At 33.7% G+C, this 16,531-nt stretch overlaps 1 protein-coding gene across 3 annotated transcripts in view; it reads right to left on the bottom strand.

Annotated features, from left to right (window-relative positions):
- The window catches only part of CPNE8 (copine 8), a 368,836-nt gene that overhangs the window by 305,389 nt on the left and 46,916 nt on the right, over positions 1-16,531 (bottom strand). For 2 of the 3 annotated variants that reach the window (XM_067696130.1, XM_067696129.1), the window contains exons 2-3: positions 13,771-13,811; positions 12,244-12,290 (exon numbers count right to left, since the gene is read on the bottom strand). In XM_067696130.1, the coding sequence (XP_067552231.1) occupies positions 12,244-12,290; positions 13,771-13,811 (88 nt within the window). Of the gene's footprint in view, positions 1-12,243; positions 12,291-13,770; positions 13,812-16,531 lie in introns of those variants that run through there. The other variant, XM_067696131.1, reaches the window with a different exon arrangement.

Genomic DNA, 16,531 nt, shown 5'->3' on the forward strand with positions numbered 1-16,531 from the left:
GATAGATGATAGATAAATATCCAAATCCAGGAAGGAAAGAAAGGAAAGATAAAGAATTTAAAATATGTGAATAAAATAAAAAGAAATGGTAAGTTTTACCCAAACATATTGATAATTAAGTTAATTGTAAATGATCTAAACACTCCATATAAATGACAAAGAGAATGTAAGTTTATTTTTAAGCCCAACTATCTGCTGCTTATAAGAGATACACTTCAAATATAAATACACAGGAAAGTCAAAAGCAAATCCATGAGATAAGAGAAACCATATAAAAATTAAACAAATGTAAACTAGTCTAACTATTCACTTTCTAAGCAAAGTAGAATTTAAGACAAGAAACATTTCCAGAAAAGAATAAACACCCTGAACATCTTGTCCTAGGAAATAAGGACATGCTAAAAGAATGATAGGGGCAACTTTTAACAGACACAGAAGCCAGCCTCAAGGTGCTCCCATTGGACAAATCTGGGACAACTTGAGCACCAAAATAAATGATAGTATATGAAAATCCATTGAAAAACAGAGGAAACTATAAGTCCACACTCACAAAATAATTAAATTAATTAAAAAACGTTTAATGAGGAAAGAGATATTTATATACTCTCAAAGTATCTTCCCAAATACTCATCAAATACCTTCCCATCATAACTCCCAGCTTCCCGTCCCAAAAGTAATATTAACTACAAAATGGAAAAAGTAACTGTTTGATAGAGAAGGCTAGCAGACACCACTTTTATCAAGTGATCAAAATTAACCTAACCAGAAATGGGACAAATCAAAATCTTATGCCAGGCATAAGAAGAGCACCATACCACTTCTGTGATATTCCACCCAAAGATGCATCATGAAGAAAAAAAAAATCACTCAAAGTCAAAATACGACAAATTCTGCAAAGTAGCTGGCATTCCATCCACAAAAATTGTCAAGGACATCAAGTTAAGAAAAGACTGAGAAACTAAGATCAAAGAGACAACAACAACAACAACAATAAAACAGTAAAGGAAAAGACAGGTACACGGAATAGGTAATTCTGAATGGGATCCATTTGCTAAAAGATATTATTGGGACAATTAAGTGAAATTGAAAGGGGTCTTAAGATTAAATGGTAAAAATATGTCAGTGCTAATTTCCTGATTCTGATTATTATATTATGGCTTTCTAGGAGAATGTGCTTTATGCAATAGAGTATTCAAGCTCCTGGGGCATCATGTTGGCAACTTATTCTCAAATAGCTCAAAGGAAAAAAAAATCTTTACACTATATTCACAACTTTTCAGTAAATTTGAGATCAATTAAAAAAATTTTTTTTTAACTCTTTGAATCTGAATGTAAATAAAAGTATAATATAACAATACTTGTTGGATATACTTAAAGCTCCTTTAAAGAGAAATTTATAGCCTAAAATGCATATGTAGAAAAGAAAAATGATTGAAAATAAATATTAAGTTATCTATCTCAAGAACTTAGAAACAGAACAGCAAATTAAAACCAAAAAAAGTAGGAAAAAATAAAGATAATTGCACTAATCAATGAAATTCTTAAAAAACTAGAGATAGCCAACAAAGGCAAAAGTGGCTTCTTAGAAAGGACTAATAAAATTGTCAGTGCAATAAATATCATGATTAGAGAGGAAAAAATAAAACACTATGTGCAGATAAACCTCTGCTGAGATGGATAAAGGAAAAAAATAGAGAGAAAAATACAAATTATCAACATCTGAAAGTAAAAAGCGGCGTATCGTTATAGATCTTAGAGAAATATATATCTTAACAGTATATTATGAGCAACTTTATGCCAATAAATTTGAGAATTTGGGCGAAATCAACAAATTCCTGGAAAAACACAACATGCAAAATTGTCAGGACAGGAAACCGAAATCGTGAGTAGACAGTTAAGAAAGAAAGTGGGGCTTCCCTGGTGGTGCAGTGGTTGAGAATCTGCCTGCCAATGCAGGGGACATGGGTTCGAGCCCTGGTCTGGAAAGATCCCACATGCCATGGAGCAACTAGGCCTGTGAGCCACAACTACTGAGCCTGCGCATCTGGAGCCTGTGCTCCGCAACAACAGAGGTCACAATACTGAGAGGCCTGCGCACCTCGATGAAGAGTGGCCCCTGCTTGCCGCAACTTGAGAAAGCCCTCGCACAGAAACGAAGACCCAACACAGCCAAAAATAAATAAATTAATAAAAGAAAAAAAGTGAATTTGAAATTCAAACTTCCCACAGAGAAATAATCAGGCTCAGAATTCTTTAGCAGGAAATTTTTCCGAACATTTAACTCAGACATAACGTTAATCTTTCACATATTCTTTCAGAGAACAGTAAAAGAGGAAATATTTTCAAACACATTTAATGAGTCCTATTTAACCTTAAGAACAAAAACCAACAAATTTATGCTAAGGAAGGAAATTTATAGATCAATATCACTCATAAATAACATAATGCAAAATTCTAATAAATATTAGGAAAACACTGTAAGCAATATATTTAAAAGATAATATATCATGAATCAGTTGGATCATTCCAGAAATATATTTGTTTTAATACTGAAAATCAAGTAATTTACCACATTTACAAAAATAAAGAAAAATCATATAAACACCTCATAGATGCAAATATATGAAAACTTTAGTCTTAATATCAGGAACAAGACAAGGATGTCTCCTATCATCACTTTTATTCAACACTGTGCAGAGGAAGTTGTCAGTACAATAAACATCATGATTAGAAAGGGAAAAATAAAACATTATGTGCAGATTACCATAGTGTATGAAGAAAATTTTTAAAAATCCAAACTATTATTAGTAAGTTAAGCAAAGTCAATTCAATTATCCAAAAAATAAAATGACATTTTATATACTACAATAATAAATAAAAATGAGACATGACAAGTTATATTGGCATCAAAAAAATATCTAATCACTAGGGACAAATACAATTAAAGATGTATAAGACCCTTACACAAAAACTATAAAATATTATTCAGAGAAACTAAAGAAAATTTAAATAAATAGAGGAGTATCCATATTCATGGATTGTATCCATATTCATGGATTTTACATACTTCAATTCTCAGAAATTAATCTACAGATTCAAACCAAACTCAAATCTCACAGTGTGTGTGTGTGTGTGTGTGTGCGCGCGCGCGCGCACGCGCACGCACACATACATGTATGCAAGTGTATGTGTATAAACTGACAAATTCTAAAATTTTGTGGTGATGTAAAAAGCTACAAATATCCTAGAACAGTCCATAAGCCAAATCTGGCCTGCCACTTGTTTTGTAAATTAAGATTCATTGGGACATAGCCCTAATTAACCATTCATGTATTGTCTATGGCTGCTTTTATGCTACAATAGCCCCAGAGAACATAGGGACCACCTAGTCTAAAATATTTACCCCTGGCCCCTATTTGTATCTTGTCCTTTACAGAAAAAGACTGCTGACCCCTGACCTAGAAAACCTTGAAGTAAAAGAAAACAACTACAAAGTACATACAACTAGTTATTAAGATAGCATAGTATAACACAATAGAATCCTCAACAAGGATTTAATCATTAAGTCTTCACATATTTAATCATTTCATTTATGTCAAAGGTCATATGATTTACAATAAAAAAAGAAAATCTCTTCAACAAATGCTCCTGGGTCAATTCGATACCATATGGAATCAAAGTAAATTTTACCTCAAATCATACACAAAAATTAATCCCAGAGGAATTGTAGGTCTAAATATGAAAGTTAAAACAATAAAACTTCTAGAATATAACATCGTCGTGGCCTTCAAACAGAAACATTCCTTAAACAGAATAAAAGCACAGATCAGAAAGGAATAAATTGATATTACAACCTAAATTAAAATTACGAACTTCTGTTCAACAAAATATATGGTTCAAAGAGTTAAAAGCCATGCTACAACAGGAGAGAAGATATTTGCAAGACATATAAGCAACAAAAATTCCTATCCTGAAGGCATAAATAACTCCTAAAAATCAGTAAGAAAATAGGCAAAACACCTGAATGTGCACTTCATAGGAGGATAGCCAAATGGCCATTAGGCCTATCAAAGGGTGCTCAGCCATATTAATCATCATGAAGTTAAAGTCCAAACAAGATATCTTTATACTAAGCAGAATGGAAATATGTTTTTTTAATTAACAATACAAAGCACTGGCAAAGATGTACTGCCACGTGGAAAATTCTAGAAAACAGTTCATCAGTATTTACTGAATATGAAAATATGCATACCCTGTGGCTCAGAAATTTTACTCCTACATATGCAGACAATAATAATTTACAAATATAAGATCTAAAAGACATGTACTGGAATGTTCTAAGCAGTTAATCATAATATTCAGCAACTGCGAACAATCCAAAAATCTACCCAGAGTAGAATGGATAAATAAATTGGGGTATATTCATAAAATAGAAAACCATACAGCAACAAATATGAACAAACTATTGCCACATGCATGGATAGATTCCACACACATAATTCTGAGTGAAACAAGCTAGACAAATACATATATAATATATAATTTTACTTATATGAGGCTTAAAAATAGGCAAAATTATTTTATAGTGCTAGAAGTCAGGATGCAGTTTAATCTGGGAGGAAGAAAGTGCACAAACAGAATTCCTGGATGCTAGCAATATTCTATTTGTAGATGTGGGGTGGTCACATGGATGTATTTGCATCTAACAAATTCACTGTGCTGTATGATGTGTACCCTTCATCTGGGTATGTTTTATTTCAATAAAAAGGTATACTAAAATTAGAACAGGAACACAGCCTTTAAAAAGTAGGAAATTATGCCATTTGCAATAACACAGATAAATCTTGAGGGCATTAGGCTAGTGAAATATGACAAAGGAAGACAAATACTGTATGATCTCACTTATGTGTGGAATCTAAGAAAGCCAGTCATAGAAACAGAACAGATTGATGGTTGCCAAGGGTGGGGGGTGGGAGAAATGTGTGAAGTTGGTCAAAGGGTAAAAACCTCCTGTTATAATATAAAGATAAGTAAGTTCTGGGGATGTAACGTACAGCATAGTGACTATAATTAACAATACTATACTGCACATTTTAAAAGTTCTCATCACACAAAGAAAGAATATCTACATACATATATCAAATCAGTATGTTGTACACCTTAAACTTACACAATGTTCTATATCAACTACCTTTCAGTAAAGCTGGAAAAATAAAAAATAAATAAAAGCCAAACAGGAAAAAACAGTTCGAGAAGAAAATTATTCTGGATTTGTTTTTCAGCTAACAATCAGAAAAGTTCTGTTGAAGTATAATTCTTGGACTTCCCTAGTGGCACAGTGGTTAAGAATCCACCTGCCAATGCAGGGGACACGGGTTCAATCTTCCTGGTCCAGGAAGATTCCACATGCCGCGGAGCAACTAAGCCCATGCGCCACAACTACTGAGCCTGTGCTCTAGAGCCCGCGAGCCACAACTACTGAGACCACGTGTCACAACTACTGAAGCCCGTGTGCCTAGAGCCTGTGCTCAACAACAAGAGAAGCCACCGCAATGAGAAGCCCGTGTACTGCAACAAAGCACAGCCCCCGCTCGCAGCAACTATAGAAAGCCTGCGGACAGCAATGAAGACCAACACAGCCAAAAATAAATAAATAAAATATAAATAAATTTATTAAAAAAACAGATAACATGATAGTGAAATTTTAAAAAAAAGAAAGTATAATTCTTGTTCAGTTGGACATAAAATATCGATAGAGCTAAGACTTCAATTTAGCCTTATAAACAGAGGCAATTACATTAAGCCTAAACGTCTAATTCTCTATGACCAGAAATATCTGTAAAACTATTTTATGTCCTTTTCCAAACAGAAAAATTTCAAAGCCAATCTACAGTTGTTTCCAAAACTGGTATGGCTGATGTTAGGAATCCAAATGAGTGTAATATGGTATTTTCCTGAGGGACACACAACAAATTTTTGCTAAAGCAGTAACGCCTTAAGAATGACTATACTTTCTGTAGAAAATATTGGTTTAACAAAGTTCTTTCAACCACATGCCACACAACTTCTCCTCAGTTCTCTTCTGTTATCATCCCCTCAATCACAGCGGATACATATAGTAAGAATCCTTCAAATGTCTACTAGAGGAATATAATCTCTACAGACTGAATTCTCAGCAGTATATTGTAATTAAAGTCTCTTTTATAAAATAGAAAATAAAACTAAACCAAACAAAAACGTGCAGCTGCTCTGCAGCATGAACCCAATAGTGCAGATAGTGTCAATAACCAAGTTGGACCCTCAGTGGTTTAGCAACAGTGACTGCCTAAAGGCCATGGGGAGTTTCCTCTTTCCTATATCAATAACTTTATAGATGCTTCACTCTATTATTTCCACAGAGCAAAAAAGAATGAAATGAGTACACCCTAAGCTTTAAGAGGTAAAAAGCATGTTTTTCAATGAATGCTATAATTCAATTTCCTAAATATGTAGTAAAAGTTACGATAAAAAGCAGCAGAATAAGCACTGAGCTCTCATAAGTACTTCGCATGCCACGTGAATGTTCTCATATGAAAAATGTGACCTTTGTACCGAATTATCTACAAGGAGGCTTGCAACTCATAAATTCTGAAACCACAATCATTAAGTGTGTGCCCATATTTGAGGGTATCCTCAAATTCCTCCTGTTAACAAATATTAACTGAGCATCTTCTAAGCACAAAAGCCCTATCCTAAATGCTGTAGGGAGGAGCTTGACCTTTAAGGAGCACTGAATTAAGAAGTGAAGACACAGAAGAAAATAGGTTCACAAAAAAGTCTTTAATGTTTGTTGAATGATATAAAGTAGAAGGTGACAAGGACCATAAGAAAGATATTTAAGTTATGGGATTTCAAAAAGATGAAAGGAGGAAATTCTAGTTGTGAGGGTTAGAAAAGGTCAACAGGTAAAGTAACATTTAAGCTGAGCTATGAAAAATTTTCTTATCCTTTCTGAATATGTGTGTGTTTACGTATTATACATATATTATTCAGCATGGGCATGAATAAATATTAAAACAGCTCAATATCAATGGAACAGTGCAGAACAGAGACAATGTCAAACTATGGAAATCAGCATTTGGCAGTATATTTGCCTCCAAAGTACACTCACTGTGGGTTATAAACAACTTCAGCTTGCTTCATTTCATTATATAACTAACATATGGAATCAGGAACCAACTCCGTAATTTTAAATGTTTAAAAGTAATTCACAAAATAGATGACCTATGGATAACTAAAATTTAACTCAAAGAAATTAATTGCAACATTTTCAGAACCTCTCAAAGCCAAGTATGTGTGCATCCTTAGGGACATGACTTTGCTATTTCCATTCATCACTAAGAGGTTTTCATATTTTCATAATTCATGGCACTTTATCATTTCTAGCTCCAAATTATTATGCACTGAAATATTGTTTTAGTTTTAAAAGATAAATTACTTTGACAATTCACAATCATTAGATAGAATGTTTTGTATGCAGGTAATTGTAATAGTGTCAGATATAATTTTTAAACTGCAGATTACCACTACAGTTTTAAATAATTTTTTATCAGTTTATTTGGAGCATTTGTTTCCACATATTTTAAGCTTTTTAAAAAATTTTTTATTTATTTATTTTTTTGCAGTACGCGGGCCTCCCTCTGCTGTGGCCTCTCCCGCCGCAGAGCACAGACTCCGGACGCGCAAGCCCAGCGGCCATGGCCCACGGGACCAGCCGCTCCGCGGCATGTGGGATCCTCCCAGACCGGGGCACGAACCGGTGTCCCCCGCATCGGCAGGTGGACCCTCAACCACTGAGCCACCAGGGAAGCCCATTTTTTTTTCTTTTTTTAATTTCTCCTTACTGTATAAAAGTAATTCATCCCAGAACATAAAATCATGTGGCTAGTGAATACATACTTTTCCAGAACACATCTAAATTCAAATACAAACATGACCACTATGTTACTGACACAGTATTGATACCTAAATCAGTAAATGGATTGTATAGTCACACTGAAGTTGCTGGTAAAACTCTTCAACTATATTTTATGCTCCTTGAGGTAAAAATACTGTCTATTTAAAATTTTTTCCACCACTGCAGCTACATGATAGGCACCCAATAAATACAGGTCAAATTGATAAATGGATGAATATATGTTAAATTTTTACTAAATTATCTAAAATATTGTTTTACTTGTCTAATTCCAAATACACTGAGGATAATTATTAGAGTGGTTCTTGTTATTATTTTGTAAAATATGCTCAGTACTTAAAAGATAATGGGAAGAATTAATGAGTGCAAAACTCTTTATGACTTCTATAGCATCATAAAATCAGAGTTGCAAGTAATTAGAACTAATTAAGTCCAGTTTTTTTCCTGATGAATTAGTCCAACCCCTGTTTGAATACAGGACAGGACATCCACTATAGTTCTAGCTCCAGGATACTGTTCTAGGAAACCCATTCTACCATGGAATACTCTAAATGTTACAAAGGTCTCACCCACAGTGAACAAAATATATGCCTTTGTCTCTTCATCCTTTGAGCCAAATTTTTTCTTTCCTCCTTTCTTGTTTCAACTTCAAGTAACTGTACCCCCATGTCTAAATCAAAATACTTTTAAGAATCTGAAGACAATTATTATAACTACTCAGAGTGTCTGCATTTTTCAGGTTAAACATTCCTCCGTTAATATGACATAGTGTCTATCCCTTTCTTCAAGATGGTAGCCCTCCTCATATATGGCATTTCAATGATCTCAAATGGAGAACTGAAAACAAACATTCCAGATTTGCTCCTACGAGAGCAAAATACAAGAGTATTTAATTGAATCACATAAAATTGCCAACACTCAACCACTCTGAGCTACAAAAATGACAATTTAATATAGCTCAACATAACAGCATGATCTTCCTTAATGTAAGCATTGCACATCCATCAATGCATCCTCAGATTGCATTAGCTTTTTAGCAGTTATGCAACACCATACCATCATATTAGGTTTGAGGCCAAGCAAATCCCACAGGTCATTTTCCCATCAACTGTTGGGCTTGTACAATGAATTTTACAGAATATTATAATGCAGGAATTTACTTACCTGCCACTTACTAGTTTTGTTATTCTTAAAAATGTATTTTGATCTCTTAGAGAACCAAGGTAGCCTTAATCATATAGTGTTTACTATGTGCCAGTCATGGTCCAGTGGTTAGTTTAATCCTCATAACTACTGTGTGAGCTAGAATCATTAGCATAATTCCCCACATTTCAGATGAGGAAACAGTCACTAAGAGGTCAAGTGTACTCCCTTAACCACTGTATACCATACTGGCTCTCAATGTAAAGAAACTGACTTTCTCAAATGATTTGGTGGGGATTTAGTAATATATACAGTGTATTTCATTTTTTTCACCCCTTTCCTTTATCCAGCTAGTTCAATTAGATGCTATATACAATGGATTTTACCTACAAAATGCTGTCTCTGCATCTGACACTTCCTTTTCTATTCTTCCAGACTATTCTCTAGTTCTTAACACTTTTAATTTTTTTGAAATGCTGTCTATTGAAATTGTCTCTTAACTGGTATCTCCCCATCTTCGTCCATCTTTTCCCTACCCCCTCTATATGATTCTGGGTCCTATTTATCATCATATTCTCAATTTCTACTTTGTTTTTATACCAATTTTGCATATTATTCCCTCTTATACATTCTACCCCTTTGAAGAGAAAAAAATAAATAAGTAAAATATTCTGTTTTCTGATTTATTTTAATATTATGCCATTTTACCTAAATAGTAGGCTTCTTCTCTTACTTGTTTTTCATCCAAAGTCAAGCTGAAGAAGATATGAATAAAGACCCAAAGATCAATTTATAGAATTTCTTTCTATTAATAAAACCAGAATGTGAAGGTTGGAGTCAGATAAGGATTCTGCAAATTAGGAACTATAGAGCCAAATGGCCTGGGTTGAAATCCCCATTCTATTATTTACAACTGGCTAACTTTGGTCAAGTCACTTAAGCTTTCTGTTCTTTAATTTCTTCATGTGTAAAATAAGGATGCAAATGGCATCTACCTCTTAAGGTTGCTGTGCAAACTAAATTAGTCAGTATTCTAAAGGGCTTAGAACAAGAGTCATTATTGTTATGAAAAACACTGTATATTAAATAAGAAACTTACATCTCATTGCTTAGGCAATAAGAAAGCCTCATCATTAAGGATTTTCGTTGGCCAAGATGCCTGGTTCTATACATTATGGATATTTATCTCAGTTCCTTTAACAGTCCCCAAAATTCAACATCCATTTATTATAATCTCTAGAATGTGAGCATAAAGGAAACATACCTCAACATAATAAAGGGCATATATGAAAATATATGAAAATCCCATATATGAAAATCCCACAGCTAATATCATACTCAACAGTATAAATCTATAAGAATTTCCTCTAAGACAAAGCTGCCCACTCTCACCAGTTTTATTCAACATTGTATTGGAAGTCCTAGACATAGCAATTACACAAGAAAAAATAAAAGAAATCCAAATTGGTAAGGAAGAAGTAAAACTGTCACTGTTTGCAGTTGAAATGATATTATCCACAGAAAAACCTAAAGCAGCCACCATAAAACTAGTAGAGCTCATCAATGAATTTGGTAACTTTGCAGGATACAAATATACAGAAATCTGTTGCATTTCTGTATACTATCTATGAAATACCAGGAAGATAATCCCATTTATCATTGCATCAATAAGAATAAAATAACTAGGAATAAACCTACCTGAGGAGGAAAAAGACCTGTATCCCAAAAACTGTAAGATGCTGATGAAAAAAACTGAAGATGACATAAACAGATGGAAAGGTATACCATGTTCTTGGACTGGAAGATGTGAGATATAAATATATATATATACACACACACACATATATACAAAATGGCATATTACCCATAAAAAAGAATGAAATTTTACATTTGCAACAACATGAATGGACTTGGAGGGTATTATGCTAAGTGAAATAAGACAGAGAACGACAAATACTGGATGATATTATTTATACATGGAATCTAAAAAATACAACAAACTAGTGAGTATAACAAAAAGGAAACAGACTCACAGATATAAAGAACAAAACTAGTGGTTCCCAATGGGGAGAGGAAAGTGGGGAGGGGCAATACAGGCGGAGGGGACTAAGAGGTAAAAACTATTATGTATAAAACAAGCTAGAAAGATATACTATACAACACAGGGGATATAGCCAATACTTTATAATAACTATAAATGGAGTACAACCCTTAAAATTTGTGAATCAGTATATTGTACACCTGAAACATATTACACATCAACTATACTGCAATAAAAATAAATAAATAAAATTATTAACCATGAAAAAAGTAATTCTGCCTCCTTGCTCTTACTCCATTACACAAAGTATTTGTATTAGGAAACTGAGTTTCTACTTTATTTTCAAATAACAAGTTATTAACTGTCAAAAAGCAGGTGATAATTGATATCACTTTTAAAACACTTTAAAGCAATATTTTATAAAATCAGCAGTTGACCTCAAAAAGTGAGACTAAACCCACAAACTTCAATTATGTAAGAATTGGATCACATTAAATTTATGTAAGACTGAGGAGAATACAAATTCAAGGGTAGATTATTCCACAGAAAGATCATAAATGAGCTAAACATTAAGGATTATTAAGAACAAAACACAAAGATTGCTTTCATCAAATTAAAATGAAATAAAATAAAAAAGGAATTCAATCTTTGGGTTGAAGGACTTCCCTGGTGGTGCAGAGGTTGAGAATCTGCCTGCCAATGCAGGGGACATGGGTTTGAGCCCTTGTCCGGGAAGATCCCACAAACCGTGAAGCAACTAAGCCCATGTGCCACAATACTGAGCCTGAGATCTAGAGCCTGCAAGCCACAACTACTGAGCCTGTGTGCCACAACTACAGAAGCCCGCATGCCTAGAGGCGGTGCTCCACAACAAGAGAAGCCACCACAATGAGAAGCCCACGCACCACAACAAAGAGTAGTCCCTGCTCGCCCCAACTAGAGAAAGCCTGCGAGCAGAAACAAAGACACAATGCAGCCAAAAATAAATAAATAAAAATAAATAAATCTATAAGAAAATTACTAAAATAACTAAAAACAGGAAAGTATCATCTTGATCACATTATACCATATCTTCCAGCACAATTTTTTTAATTCAAATTCTTACCTCTCTCCATTCTTTATTTCCAACTCCTTGTACATACAAGACACAAACTACAAAAGATGAAAAAATAAATATATCTAAACGTTTTTTATAAATATCAGATATAAATGTATCCAATTTATTTTTCAGCTGTACAAAAGCTATATTAAAATTAGTTCCTAGCCTTACTCTGTCATGAAAATTGCTAATAAATCATCACATGATGAAAATTTTTTATAAAAAAGCAAGAAACAATATCAGGTCTTTAGAACTTAGCATGTATAGAGCTAGGCACAAAAAAAAAATAACAATTATTTGCTAATGTCTTCAATTGCATTATGCTACAGATATAGATAAAAAAATCTTTTAACTAAGGTTAAACAGTTTGAAATATTTCAGTATGTTACCAGTCATAAGTCAAGCTCTTCCTAGGATACTTATAATGCTCAAAACCATCATAGGAAGGATATCCGGAGCAAATCATATGCCACATTTAATATTTGCAACTCCTATCCTCAATGTTTGTAAACAAGTAAGAAATCCTATGAACCACAAAAGGAAGTTGCAAAAAAGGGAGATTAAGAGTTTGGGGTAAAGATTAATTTATAAAAATATCCCACCCACTTGTCAATGGGCCCCAGGAATTTTTAATACCCACAAAGTTTAATGCCTTTTCTCCAGTGACTACCTCAAGAATTCTTCTGTCAACTGACAAAACCTCTCTCCTGTAGTTAAACCACACAGGTTCACACATTTGTAGAGATGGAGAGCTGCTGGATATCAGCTTCTAAATATTACAAGATTTGGACTCACTACTTGATTTATACATTATTTCTGTTGTTTTCTAATTTAAACTGTCTCATTTTACAATTTATCTCCAATTTTCAATATATATAATTAGGAATCAAAAACTTCAGCTCATTCAAGATATTATATAATTCACTTGGTTGTACATGCCTTTATATACTGCATTTATTCACAAAAAAAGGAAAATGATTACTCTGACTTGATCATAAAATTATGGCCCATTACAGTTGTCTTTCAAAGATAATTTCTACCATATGGCTATACAATGAGGTTTAATTTCAAAGTGAACTGTCCTACATTGCAGTCATCTGCATTGTCATCTTATTCTCAAAATGCTAAGCAATTCCCTCTCTTTAGCCAGAGTACTGCCCAAGTAGATGAGAATGCAGGGCCTAAGACTATACTCCATCTTGCTTTCTAGGCTTCAAAACAAATATTTAAATAAGAACTATGATTTTCAAACAAGTTTTTGAAAAATCAAGTAAAATAAGTAGACTATTTCAAAAAGCAAGTAATAGGGCTTCCCTGGTGGCGCAGTGGTTGAGAGTCCGCCTGCCGATGCAGGGGACACGGGTTCGTGCCCCGGTCCGGGAAGATCCCACATGCCACGGAGCAGCTGGGCCCGTGAGCCATGGCCGCTGAGCCTGCGCGTCTGGAGCCTGTGCTCCACAACGGGAGAGGCCGCAGCTGTGAGAGGCCCGTGTACCGGAAAAAAAAAAAAAAAAGCAAGTAATAGATACTTACTTGGATCAGATTTAGAAAATGTGTCTCTGTCAAGAAGATTTCTGTTGAATAAAAGAGAAAATGTTAGATGAATATAATACCAAAATATTTATATAAATATATATATACATGAATGATGACTTGAAAGTTCTAAAAGTTACATTTGTGCTTCATATTCATCCTCCATTAATTGGTAATAATTTATAATAGTTAAATTACATTTTTATGTTTAATACTTATAATAAAAATCTCATGTTTACCCTGTTGTATTCTTTCACCAGGACTACCACTCATGTGCATTTATCTGTACCGTGCTTGTAATTTGAAAGGCTTTTTTTCATATCAACCTGATAGCCTTTCATATTTCAGGTTCTTAAAAGTTACTCCTTCTGTGGAATCACTATACACTGAGAAAATAAAAACACAGTCAACAGAACAGCACAGACAAAAAAAAAAAAAAAAATGGGATTACACCTTCAAATATTCCCAGAAAGAAACTATCAGACATGTTTATATTTGGAATTAAGTCAAAGACCACTAGTCAGAAATCATATTAAAATAATCCTTCTGTCCCCTAAGCAGACACTATGACTCCAGCAATGACTGGCAAACAGTAAATTTCAAACATTTCCATTTGAGAATATACTATGTTATATATTTATAAAGGTAGCTCTCCGCTCACATGGAAATTCTCCAGCCTTTCCTATGTGTCTAGTTTTGCTCATTAAGTGTCCTAAAAAATGTAATTCAGCTCTTTCTTTCAGAGTTCACTAAAGTCGAGGAGAGATGACAGTGCAAATATTGCAGTGTGCTTGGGACTCAAAAACTATGTTATACACATTTAAAAGCAAATAATGTGATTTCGGTGCCTTATTTATCTTAAAAAAAATAAAAACCTTACAATCTTTAACCATAAATACAAAATAATGGATTTCTATCAACAATAAAGATAAATATTCTTAATCATAGACTTTACTTGCCACATTATTTCTTCTAGCAATTATGATCCATAACATACAGTAGGTAAGGTCAAAAACAAACAAACAAACAAAAAACCTTAGACCCTTTATAATATGAGGGGGAAAAAACTCCATAAACTCTTCATAACTTAGTCCCTGAACTTTGCAGTTTAGCTTTCCCATTGCTGTTTGACAATAAATTTCAGCTATAATTTGATCATATGAATAAAATAGAATAAACTATCTCTGACTAGATTTAATTCCCCAAAGACTACTATACTCAAAGTTATATGATTTTACAAGTTTGTAAAAGGCAAATATTCTTACATGATAAGAATCACTGCAAAAGACCAGTGATTATCAAAATGCATCATAAAGTTAGGACTGATGACAGGAATGCAAGATTTTTTCCTCCCTAATATCCCATTAGAAACAAAGCACTTTCACATTAAGTTAAAAGAGAGGTATTATTGTGAAGACTATTGTATAAAAAGAAAGAAAAGAAGCTGAGGGTCAGAGAAACTGAGTAAATGAATAAGACCACACAGCCCAGTACAGAATATTCCAATGAAGTCAACCTTTTGAATCTGATTTTCCTGTTCTTTACAAAATGCTACATTGTCTGGAGAAGTCAGGGAGAAACAACTTGTTTTCCTGACTGTTGGAAATGTAGAAGGCCTCCCATTATACCTACTCGTTGAGCCACTAGAGTATGACATAAAATAAATTCTTGTTTATAGACTAATGTGAAGAGAGATGCCGCCTATGCTATGAACAAAGAGAACTAGGATAGGAGGCCAAACATAACTGTACTTAGTCACAGAAAAATTTTTTTGTTTTCTATATAAAGCACTTTAAAAAAACACACACACACCACCCCTCACCAGCTTTTATATAGGAAGGTTACTCTTCCCTCCATGAGGTTGTCTTTTGCTCGAGTTAGGATGCCTTTAACATTATGCCTACAATTTTATAATGGAATGTTGAACTTGAACATTATAAAAATCCTGAACAGGTCTTTCTATTCTATAAACCTTGATGAAGCTAAACAAGGAAGAGAGCAAATTCCTGAAAAGAAATTATGGAGAAATACAGTGCATTAGTCAGAAAACTTACCTGAAGAAATAACCTAATCAAAAATTTAATCTGTGAATTGCATGATTTGCTCTAGTAACCACTCATCTCAAATTCCAATTAAAATGTCTGGACTTAAGAGTATGATTGAAATATCATAACTAAAGCTAAAGCGCAATCAATTAAACTCTAACCTGTATGAAGAAGTACTAGGTTAATGGAAGAGGCATATTTTGCATGAAGCCTGCAATAGGAGTAGATAAGGAAGAAGTTAGTAACACCTTTCCACGACCATCCAGGAGAAAAGGTTCCCTGACTTCACCCTTTATAATTCAATCGTCATTGATATTAATCTCTTAAAACAGACAAATGCATCAAGCTACCTTCCCTTGATGACAATAGTCAATTAGCTCATCCGACAACGCTGCTTACTCTGATTTTATGCTCAACAATCCACCTTCCAATTTTAAGATGGCTTCTCATATAGTTATTAGCACAGAACTGTGCTTAGTGGCCAAGATGAATATTACAGTTTTCTTGACCATTATAGTTTTTATACTCAACTGGCATTCCAAGACCCATACTGAACAGCCAGTTAATCTCTTAAAATGACATCTCAGACTTGTCTTTCTCTAACAGGAAAATTGCAATTCCATTTAAACTTCAGAGCAATTCTGCAAGTATTTTTCAAGAAAATATTCTATGCCCAAGACCTAACTAAGCACTAACTAATTAAACATGTTCTCAAA

This window comes from Pseudorca crassidens, chromosome 11, assembly GCF_039906515.1.
Source record: "Pseudorca crassidens isolate mPseCra1 chromosome 11, mPseCra1.hap1, whole genome shotgun sequence".
Classification (NCBI taxonomy): Eukaryota; Metazoa; Chordata; class Mammalia; order Artiodactyla; family Delphinidae; genus Pseudorca; species Pseudorca crassidens.